General features: G+C 35.9%; 1 protein-coding gene across 2 annotated transcripts in view; it reads right to left on the reverse strand.

The window, feature by feature from the left end:
- The window catches only part of LOC126964835 (terpene synthase-like), an 85,048-nt gene that overhangs the window by 49,560 nt on the left and 22,871 nt on the right, over positions 1-12,617 (reverse strand). For both annotated transcript variants that reach the window (XM_050808146.1, XM_050808145.1), the window contains exons 2-4: positions 5,259-5,413; positions 2,464-2,608; positions 1,821-1,941 (exon numbers count right to left, since the gene is read on the reverse strand). In XM_050808146.1, coding sequence (XP_050664103.1) covers positions 1,821-1,941; positions 2,464-2,608; positions 5,259-5,413 — 421 coding nt within the window. The remainder of the gene's footprint in view (positions 1-1,820; positions 1,942-2,463; positions 2,609-5,258; positions 5,414-12,617) is intronic.

The following is a 12,617-nucleotide window of genomic DNA, read 5'->3' on the forward strand; positions in this document are numbered from 1 at the left end:
GATTTTGCTGATGTCTATGGGTGGCTGGATTTTTTACTTTCCATGAGATGATCTTCTTGACAGATTACCGTCTAATATAAAAAAATGGCAGAGTGCTCTGTATTCTAGGTATCCAACCTTAAAGTACTTATAAAGTGATCTCTTTTTGAAATATTGTAAAGTGAATAATGATCGAATCAGAAATGAGGAGATCCGTAGAAGAACCAAAGTAACCGACATAGTCCAAACGATTGCGAAACTGAAGTGGCAGTGGGCAGGGCATATAGTTCGACGGACAAATGGCCGTTGGGGCAGTAAAGTCCTCAAATGGCGACCACGTACCGGAAGACGCAGTGTTGGTAGGCCCCCCACAAGATGCACCGACGATCTGGTCAAGATCGCTGGAATACTATGGATGAGGGCTCGCAGGACCGATCGTCGTGGATCGTTGGGGGAGGCCTCTGTCCGTCAGTGGACGTCTTACGGCTGATGATGATGAATAAATAAATGGAATATCTGGGAATTGTGAAATTATGAATAGATGGAACACCTGAGAGTTGTTCGTGATATTCATTGCGAGTAATAATTGTTTCTCGTAGCTTCTGAATTAATATTTGTCAATATTTTATCGAATTTTACTTTTCTCGCAAAAATTCAAACAAATAATGTCTGGTTAGAAAGGCTTACTTAATAATTGATTTGCTTTCGGATTTTTCATGCTAGGAAGATGCGCATTTATTTTGATTTGAATAGTGTGGAGAGCTATTTGCCCCACGCTCTCCCACAAATAACTTTACAATTCTCGAAATACCCAAAAATTCTGAGCGGCACTACAATTACGCTCATCACCTTGAGTCATAAGATATTACGTCTTAATTGCCCAGTAATTTCACTAGTTACATCGGCCTTCAGACTGAAACACAATAACACACACATACTCACGCCTTGTTCCCGTCGGGGTAGGCAGAGACAATAGAATGCCATTTGCTTCTATCCTTACAAACCTCACGCGCTTCCTCTACATTCATTACTCTTTTCATACATGCTCGCCGGTTGCGGGTGCTTCGGACCTCTCCTTTTCTCAAAACGTCCCCAATTTGATCGACGAATGTTCTACGAGGTCTCCCGCGACCGGCTTGCCCACACACACTTGCCTTATATATTTGATGCGTCATTCTTTCTTCACTCATGTGTGTCCAAACCATTTAAGCATTCCTTTTTCAGTCCTTGTCACAACATCCTCTTTCAAACCACAGCGCGCTCGTATTACCGCATTCGGAATTCTATCAGTCAGTCTTACCCCACACATACTACGCAGTGATCGCATCTCAACTGCGTTAATTCTGCTTTTATGCTTCTTCTGCCATACCCAACTCTCACTTCCATACATTAACGTGAAACACAATAATGTTTACACATTACTGCTTCATGGTAGATATAGGCTCCGTAGTGGTAACTTATAACTTAGCCGGCATCCTGTGCAAGGGAGCCTCCCACTGGTAAGTAAGTAGTATTTATGTATTCCAGTGAAGTTAATGTGTAACCACGTAACAATAATGTATCATATATAAAAGTGAAGTTTTCATTCCCGCGTAAGTTCCCCACGAAAGTGTAAGATCGACCTTCAGAAGTATTTCGCCTCAGTATGCAGCCGAGCATCGAAGGGCGAGTAGCTGTGTCACTTTCCTAACAATGGACATTCAGTAATCAATATAAAAATTTACATATTATTATTGTGGTCAATCTACAATTCTTATGATTATTTATAATTGCTTTTTATCAAATTATCATTAATATGATATAGATTCTTTCGTTTTCCCATTGAACATTTAAATACTTACTTTGCTTGATCATATCTTCGAATTGTTTTTCAGTAGGACATTTGAAATTATCTCGCCAATAAATTTCTATCCCTTGACCGCGAGCTATTTCCAATGTTCCTTCGCAATAGACAGAAGCAACCTGAAACATGTTTATTTAGCTGTCACACAATTCTGTAATAGGCCCCTTTGCTGGGCCATATTAATATGTCTTAACATATTATAATATATCTTGGCTTAACTGGATGTTTAATCTCTCTTACACCAATAGAAAGCTAGTCCGTAGAGCTATGCAGGAGTAATCTACTATTACTCGAGATACTTGCTGTATTGTACTGAAAACTTCAAACATTTGATTTTGTAAGGTAAAATGTATTTATTTACTTGAAGTCATCTACACATTTCTACCATCTCACGTTAAGGCCTTTTGCGGTAGAACTCTGGGGGTTGGACTCAACAAACTTTGTATTGCTTCTTGAGAAGAAATTTTCTTATGATCTAAAGATCCAAAAGAATCCAAAAATACTGATTGTAGAAACATGAGAGTGAATTGGGTCACGACTGGCATGTAAGAATGATGTCGGATAGTTTCTTAATATAACCTACGTCATATAATCACAGTAATAAAGACTAGGTTCCTCCTAGTAGTTTTTAGTAAACATACCTTAGGGTGTTGCAATACTAGTAATTTTTCTAATGTAAGCATGATAATGTGGAGAGAGGCGTTGATAGTTATAGGAACACCATAGACCAGATGAGCGGCTGGAGTATCCCGGCGCATTCGAGTGTCATCTTGGATATCATCGATTCTGAAATCACATTCAAAATAGAATGTAAAGTTTGCTAAGAAGTGTTAAATGACCAAAACTTAATATCTACTAATAATATGTCTAATCGTTTTGCCAGCTTCAACGCGAGCTTGATTCGATAACGTTATAACTGGCCGTCATAAAGTTACCGACATAGTTCAAATGATTGCGAAACTGAAGTGGCAGTGGACAGGGCACATAGTTCGACGGACACATTACCGATGGGGCAGTAAAGTCCTCGAATGGCGACCACGTACCAGAAGCGTGCCACCATCTGAACAAGATCGCCGGCATACGCTGGATGAGGGCGGCGCAGGTCTTTGTCCAGCAGTGGACGTCTTCTGGCTGATGATAATGATGATAGCTGGCCGACGGATTATCTGTCTTTGACTTGGCAAACCACGTCACTTCACTATTATAATGAATCAAAACTACCATCATAACGGTCATCACTAGATACCGTGATAACTCTACTCATCCCGTTATGAGGTTATTCTTCGGATTGTGAACAAAAAAAAAATTATTAGCTATTAAATAAATAAAAAAAATATCACTTTGACAAGCTTACGAAGCTTAAGCTAGTTATTTTAATATACCGCGGGGAGTAGATATAGTAGATCGCTATTTTTTATAGTAAGTATTTCTTATAGTAATGTTGTGCCTACCTATAATTTAAGTACATTTAAACTATTTTATTATATTTGTTTAATTCTTAGTGCATAAGTTAATAAATTGTATTTAGTTGGTAAGCCTTTATAAATAAATAAATAAATAAATCGCTAAAGAAGTTCCTAGGCTACGTGCTCAGAATACAGAACAAACCAGAATGAGTATTTAATCATATTCCTACGCAGCGCATTGTCTCCATTATAACTCCTCGCCCCACGCCTCACCCCCAGCTTCTTTAATACATTCAATATTTTAAATAAAATTAATTAAAAATGTGATGAATATATATATATATATATATATATATATATATATATAATATAATACCATTCGATTTCATCGCACGCCTGGTAGCATTTTTGCAAGTGAGAACGTCGTATTTTTTATGGTAAAGGAAAACAAACGAGCGTACGGGTCACGGGTGTAAAGTGATCACCGCCGCCCACATTCTCTTGCAACACCAGAACAATCACAGGAGCGTTGCCGGCCTTTAAGGAAGGTGTACGCGCTTTTTTTGAAGATAACCATGTCGAATCCTCCCGGAAGCACCGCCTAAAGGAAGCTCATTCCACAGCTTTGTAGTACGTGGTAGAAAGCTCCTTGAAAACCGCACTGTGGAGGACCGCCACACAGATGGTGGGGATGATATCCTAATTTTTGGCGTGTCCTGCGAAGTTGGAATTTGGCGGCAGCTCTTCGGAACACACCCTGTGATAAATACGGTAGAAGACACACAATGATGCGATGTCTCTACGCAACGCCAAGTGATCCAGCCCTTTGCAGAGCACTGGGTCCCCGACAATTGGAGCTGCTCTGCGTTGCACGCGGTCAATTGGATCGAGCTGATACTGGAGTGCGATAGACCAGAGATGACAGCAATACTCCATATGTGCCGGACCTGCGCTTTGTAGAGCGCTAGAATGTGGGATGGCTTTCAATATTTCAGTATTGCCATGCTCTATTTATGACAGCCAGCTTCTTCGCAGCCAATTTAGCTTTGCCCTCCAGGTGACCATGGAATTGGCAATTGCTTGAGATTTCGTGACCCAATATTCGGATACTAGGCGATACTCTAAAACAATTGTTGTCTAAGAGCGGTGATACGACAAAGGGGGTTTTTTAGTGGTAAACGCGCAAACTTGAGTCTTTTGAGGGTTAAATTGGAGAAGGTTCAATTTACCCCATTACGCGACCATCTCGAGAGAGGACTCGATAGAAGACACAAGGTTCTCCCAGCACTGGTCGACGATTTCCCGAGAGAGACCTGCATGACCCATGTATACGGCATCACCAGTGCTGTCGTCTGCATAGCAATGCATATTGGAGGTGTCCAACATATTATTGATATGCAGAATAAGCAGTGTGGGAGATTGGACACAGCCTTGGGCTACTCCAGCGTTTACGGGCTTCGGGTTCGAGCAATAACCATCGACAACGACTTGTATGCTGCTGCCAGTGAGGAAGCTGGAGGTCCACTTGCATGAGGTCTCGGAAAGCCCAAAGGATGAAAGTTTTGAGAGAAGCACCTTATGCCATACAACGATCAAAGGCCTTCGCTATATCCAGGCTAACTGCCAGGCCTTCCCCTTTGCTTTGGATAGCCGCCGCCCATCTATGTGTTAGGTATACCAGAAGATCGCCTGCCGACTGGGTGATCTTCTAGGTATACAAAGAGCTGGCGGTAATTATTTAAAAACTGACAATGGCAACTAGTTGTAAACAGAATGCGAGTCAACCTTTGCTAATTGACAACTTAACGAACAATTGAGCATATTGACGTTTACTGGTTTGTTCTGTACTCTGAGACTGTAATTGTTAGTAGCAGCATAGAATCTGAAATTGTGCAGTTATACGGTTATTGGCTCTCCTTTGCCCATTACATGGCTTCTAGAAATATACTGTATGAAATACGAGTGTTACCTATGCCTAGCACTTCGGTGACAAACAGACGGCATTCTATTAAAAAGAAATTTAAACTTACAACAACGTTCCAACATGTAGCATATGAATTGTGTCCACAATATAATTGACTCTCTCATCGGATAACTTTAACCAGTGATTGAAAGCTAACGAAATCCTCTTGCGAAAAAGCTTGCTCGGCAGTGTTGCAATATGCGAGAAAGGTAGAAGAATTTCCTGCAATATTTAATGTTAGTTCTATTAGAAGGTTTTTTTTTATGACAATAAGGGATGAGACGAGCAGGACATTCAACTGATGAAATGAAATGAAATGAAATGAAATGAAATGAAATGAAATGAAATGAAATGAAATTTATTTGCAGGAAACATTGTACTTAAGGTGTTAACAATATAATGGATAATCCAATATGTTTCGTCAATTGACATGCAAAATATGTTACAAAATTGTCTAAACACTAATCGTACTGTTATATTGAAACATGTCGGATTTCACAATGATATCAATAATATTTATAAAATGAAATTTTAATACTTATATAATATTATAATATGAGACGTAAATAACTTAATAATTCATTTAGTACCTATGTATAATATTAACAAATTCGATGTCATAAAAGTATATTAATTTACATATATTATTATCAAATAGACTAATTCATTTTGTATTGAAAAATTCATTTAAACTATAGAAGCACTTATTTGTTAACCACTGATGCAGTCTTCTTTTAAAAACTTTGAACGGTAAATCTTTCAATTCATTGGGCAATTTATTATATATATTCACAGACATGCTGAAACAATTTCTACTAAAAGATGCAGTTCTACAGAAGGGCATTATGAGTTTATTTGGATACCTTGTATTTAAAACCTTCTGGCTTTTTTTTGTATAGAAATCACACATATGTTTTTGAACAAATAGGCTTATTTCATAAATGTATAGGCATGGCAGCGATAGAATTTTCAATTTTTTAAATAGCGGTCGACAAGAATCTAGGGGGCCGGCTCCACAAACCGCCCTGATACACTTCTTCTGTCCAATAAATAAATGCCCTATGCTCACCGAGTTGCCCCATATGACCAATCCATATCTTAAAGCTGAAACCACGAATGCATGATATGCCATTAGCGCTGTTTTTTCACCTATTGTTTTTGATACGCGTTTGAGGACAAATACATGTTGGTTAATTTTTTTGCTAATTTTGTCAACATGTGACTTGAAGGACAAGTTGCTGTCTAAAGAAATACCAAGAAAATTGACAAGTTGTGCTTCTTTAATATTCTCATTATGATAATTAACATTAATATCTTTTCCTTTCCCATTCTTATTATAATACTGCATATACATTGTTTTTTTTATATTTACAGTCAGGTTATTTTCAGTAAGCCATTCAATTGTGTCCTTTATTGTTTTATTAATTTCTATATCATATGTCAATTCATTGTTACATTTAATTACAATAGAGATGTCATCAGCAAAAAGAGTACAGTTATTAGTAGTAATGCTAGGTAAGTCGTTTATGTAGATTATGAATAGAAGTGGACCCAATATACTTCCTTGTGGTACACCTTTTGTTTTAAGTCTAAGTTCTGATCGATAAGGTATTACTTCTTGTTTATTATTTAATTTAGCAATTTCAACGTATTGAGTACGGTTTGAAAGATAACTTTTAAGCCAGTCATTTGCTAGACCTCGAATACCATATTGAGCGCATTTATCTAATAGTTTTTCATGACAAACATTGTCAAAAGCTTTGCTCATATCAAAAAATACTGATGTTACTGGAATTTTTGTATCCATGCATTCCGATATTTCTTTTATTAGCGAAAAACACGCTAAAGTTGTTGATTTTCCTTTTTGGAAACCATTTTGTTCCTCCAAAATGATATTATGTTTAGTTAAAAAAGATGTTAATCGCTTGTGCAGTATCTTTTCAAAAATTTTTGAGATAACAGGAATGAGTGTGATTGGTCGATAGTTGTTAATATCCTTTTTATCACCCGCTTTGAGTAAAGGTGTTACTTTTGCCTTTTTTAAATTTGATGGGAAAGTACCTTCTTCAAAAGATAGATTTATTAAGTAGGCTAGGACTGGAGCTAGTTCCTTTGCACATTCCTTTATTACCTTTGTTGCTATTTCATCGCAGCCCGTGGAATTTGAATTATTAAGTGACTTAATAACGGTTATTATCTCCATTTCATCAGTTGGCATTAAGAAAATATTTGAATTGTTATGTTTTAATTTATATGTAGGTTTTTTATTTTTTACATTTTGACTTTGACTTTGTGTGACTGTATTTATAAAATAATTATTAAAAATAGTAGCAATCTGAGTTGGATTATTTATAATTTTATTTTCATATTTAATTTCATCGATACTTCCTACATTAGAGTTAGTTTTATTTTTAATCACATTCCACGACGCTTTGCATTTATTTTTCGAGTAAAGTATATATTTGTTGTTACTACTTCTCTGAGCTAGGTCTATACACTTGTTGAGAATCTTTGAATAATTATTAAATTTGTTTTTGTTGGCAGGTATTTTATTCTTATAATATTGATACCTTAATTTTCTTTTTGTTGCACATGATTTTTTTATACCTCTGGACAACCATTTTATTTTTGAATTTGAAACATTAATTTTATACTTAAGAAGAGGAAAACATAATTTATAAAATATGATTAATGTATTGTAAAATTCATCAAAAGATTCGTCCAATTTCTGGGCATCATACACGTCTATCCAGTTAAGACTTTTTATACAGTCCTTAAATTTGTTTATGTTTTGATTACATAAATCTCTTTTGAAAATTAACTTATACGACGGTGTTGAATTATTTATTTTTGTCGGTACTACTAAGAATTGTGCTGTGTCATGATCCGATAGGCCTAACTGACGAATCTCCCCTGTGGCATTTTCTATATTACTAACAAAGAGGTCAATACAGGATTTTTGCCGAGTCGGTTCATTAATATGTTTAAAAAAATTATAATTTCGCAATAAATTTGTAAACTCCAGATTCGTTTTAGTATTTTTTAGAGTGTCGATTTTAAAATCACCAACAATCACAATATTACTGGTCTCCCAATATCTTAATTTGTGTAAAAGTAAATCAAGCTTATTCAAAAATTCCGCAACGTTCGAATTCGGCGTCCTGTATAGACATATTACAATTAATTTGTGCTTTGGTATTCTTAAACCACAACATTCGAAAGAATATTCTACACATAGCTCATCCATGACATCAAATTTTACAGCCTCAATATAGTCTCTGACTAGAATGCAGACCCCACCACGCTTTTGCTTAAGTCTACAAAAAGCAGATACCATTGTATATCCATTCAACTTAATATTAGATCTGTTTTCTGCATTCACGAATGTTTCGGATAGACATATAACATCTACTACTTTTCCATTTTCAAAAAGTTCAGTTAGAGCTATGTTTAGTAGATCTTTTTTACTTAAAACGCTTGCTATATTCTGATGCATTATATTAAGATAAAATTTGGACTCGAAAAAATGAATCGCTTTTGAGGTCATTATTTTGTTCTTTACTTTTTAGTTTGAAATAATATGGTATAGTACCTTTTATTATTTTACTATTGGTCATAGTTTTGGCAGACTGCGATATTTGAGCTTGATGTTGACTGCCTTTCGCACTACGAGCCATGATAATTTTACTACCGGGTACTAAATATTTTTGCCTATAATACATTGAGTCGATAAGCTTATTTATTCTATAACAAAAATCATGAATAAAGTGTTTCTTGCCAGGGTACGATTTTGCTAAAGTCAAGTATGTACAATTTTTATAATTTTTACAAGTCAGTTCCAATAAATTATTCAGTTTTCTTTCATTAATGTAGTAATTTTGCAGTACACTGGTTACAATAACTGTTGCTTTATTATGACGCTTTAAGAAAAAACCAAGTTCCATTATAATTTTGTAAGGATTACTATCCTGTTCGCCTAAACATAAAATTATTTTATCATTATGATTAAATTCAGTATGGTTATTGATACGCCCTGCACATTACAATACATTGCCGCTCAGGATTTTTAAAAATCCCCAATAATTATGATTGGCACTACAACTGCTGTCTCAGGTAATGACTAAATTGGTACTATATACTTACTTAAACATACATAAATACATATAAACATCCATGACTCTGAAACAAACATTCATATTCATCATATAAATGTTGCACCTACCAGGATTCAAACCCGGGAACTCTAGCTCATTAGACATGGTCACAAACAACTGGGCTATAGGGGTCGTCAAATGTTAGTGAGAACTGACGACAGGGGCGTAGCTACCGCCGTACGGCAGATATGGGACCTCCAGGCCATGCAAAAAATTTCCCCATTTTTTTATCTTACAATTTTAAATAAGTTAGTCGAAAAACGGGCAAGGAGAGTGTATATTGAATTATTTGTAAAAATTTTGGCGCTGTAGACTTTTGTTAAGTGTGGCCTGGCATGCATTTAATTGGGGCGCAACAGTAGTTATACGCGCGTATCGATACAGTATGACAGGACGTTATTTGATCGAGCCACATACTTTATCTGTAGTGATCAATTTATTGCATGCCCTGTAAAGTAAAACTTAATAGGTTCTCATTTGCTCTACTTATACTGAAGAAAGTAGTTGATTTGACTGCGATTCTAGCAGTATGTCATATGAAGACAGCACCCTGAGATATGGGATGCTATTCTGGGATAATGCTCCAGGGATTTATCAAATATTTTAAGTTCAAAAAAATGTGCCAGGTATGTCTGCTCACTGCAGGCAACCGAATTGTTTAAACCTCACTTCAAAATAAAATCTTTGGACTTAGAAAATGAATGCAAATTTGGGACACAGTGCAACCAGTGTTTCCATTAACTTAGAATATTTTTGATCAAATGTGGACCTAGTGATTTTGTAGTATACATTAAGATAGAACATTTTCATTAAAAGTTAACTTTCTTTTGGACTTTATATATCTTGGGGTTAAAGTGTTGATATTATAAAGAACAATGGAAACGTTGTGTGTCCTGCAAGGGAACAACTTGTCGACTATTTCGAAAACATTAATCAATTTTAAGAAGACACCAAAAGCAAGATTAAATGCCAACTATGTGAAAATTAGACTTGAGAGCTTGGAAAAATATTGGGAAACGTTTCGAGAAATACATAATGAAATTCTAAAGGTCGCAACGTTAGAACAACGGAGAAGGCATGAATATTTCGATGATGATTTTTTTTCTAAAGGCGAAGAAGAGTATATTATGGCTAAATGTGAGTTAACTGACGTGTTAGACAAAATGCAACCACAGCATGCTATACAAAAGTCCCAAAATCCAAACAGTGGAAAGAGCACTCAAGAAGTGAAGTTGCCCAAAATAAGCATTCCACAATTTAATGGAAATTATAATGAATGGAATACATTCCAAGATGTGTATATGTCGCTTATACATTCCAACACATCACTTAGTGACATACAGAAAATGCATTATTTAAAAACTAGCTTATCCGGGGAAGCTGAACAACTTCTAAAGCACATATCCGTAACAGATAAAAATTATGAAGTCGCATGGGACACTCTGATAGAAAGATACAACAATAGAAGAGTTATTGTCAATACCATATTCAATAGATTACTATCACAAAGAAAACTTATCAATGCAAGCGCCAAAGGAATTAAAGATTTGTTGGATACCACAACTCAATGTCTCAACAACCTAAAAAACAATGATGTTAATATAGATAATTGGGATCCAATAATGATACATATTATTGTGAATAAATTAGATCCAGAATCACACAAGAAATGGGAAGAGTTGAAAAACCTACCCGTACAAGAACTTCCAATATGGAAGAAGTTTCAAGACTTCCTTGGAGGAAAATTCAGAGTATTAGAGATGATACAACCAACACAGTCTAAGGAAAGGCCTAATATAAGAACAAAAACTTTTCACACCTCTGCACCAGAAACAAGTTCTTCAGAAACTTCTTGCGCTTACTGCAAGGGGAATCATATTATTTACAAATGCGATGAATTTATACGATTAGACTCAACTACGAGATTGGAGTTTGTGGGGAAAGAGGGATTATGCTTTAATTGCTTATGGCCAGGACATAGCGTTAGCTACTGCAGAAGAAATACTACCTGCCATAAGTGTCGAAGGAAACACCACACATTGCTACACACAAAAAAGCCAAAGAATACAGACCAAACCGATACTGAAAAAAGAGAAACGAAAGAGAACACAACTAGTACTCCGAACATTTTATCCCATGTATCTACACAGAGCAATGTAACATTGTTAGCTACAGCCTTAGTTAACATTCATACAAGCAGAGGAGAACAAACAGTCAGAGCTCTTATAGATCCATGTTATCAAGAATCGTTTATATCAGAGTCAACAGCCCAACGATTACAATTGAGAAAGAGAGAAGTGAAAGGACAAGTCACTGGAGTTAGTAAAATGTCTACTTCTATTAAGCATGCGGTGGAGCTAGAAATCACATCAAGATTTAACCATGAATTTAGATTGAGATGTACCGCATTTGTTATAAAACAAGTGACTAAAATAATGCCAGCTACGAAAATAAATAATCAAAAATGGGTTCATTTAATGGGACTACGTCTTGCAGATCCAAATTACAACACTCCAGGGCCCATTGATGTATTACTCGGAGTCAATGTATATACTGAGATTTTGATGAACGGTATTATTAAAGATAAATCAGGAGTACTGAGTGCGGTCGCTCAAGAAACACAACTTGGATGGATAATTTCTGGAGGAGCAAAATCGGAAAATTCTATAAGCCGTGGAATCGTCAGCTTGCACTTAAATATGAATTTAGAACACATGCTGCAACGATTCTGGGAATCAGAGACTTTGGAGACTAGCACAAAGGCCCTTACTCCACTTGAAGTAAGAGCTGAGGAGATTTATGAGAAAACGTTAGCTAGACAAGAAGATGGAAGATACATTGTTAGTTTACCATTTCGTACAGACAACTCAAGTTTACCAAAAGATTCCAGAGCAATTGCACTTAAGAGATTCAAGAGCTCAGAGAAGAGATTAAACAGCAATAAGTCACTTAGAGAAGAATATAACAAAGTTTTTGAAGACTATTTAACAATAAATCATATGGAACTTGTAACAACAGAACAGATAAAAAATAAATCAGTCTACCTTCCTCATCACCCAGTGATAAGAGAAGATAAAGAAACGAGCAAAGTTAGGATCGTGTTTGATGCTTCTTGTCGAGGGAGTAATTTGATTTCACTAAATGAAGAAATATTGATCGGGCCCTCGCTACAAGAGGAATTAAGAAATATAATCATGTGATGGAGAACACACAAAATAAGCTTTGTGGCAGACATTGTCAAAATGTATCGCCAAATACGGATACGCCCTGAG

The sequence above is a fragment of the Leptidea sinapis genome, chromosome 6 (genome assembly GCF_905404315.1).
Source record: "Leptidea sinapis chromosome 6, ilLepSina1.1, whole genome shotgun sequence".
NCBI classification, from domain to species: domain Eukaryota; kingdom Metazoa; phylum Arthropoda; class Insecta; order Lepidoptera; family Pieridae; genus Leptidea; species Leptidea sinapis.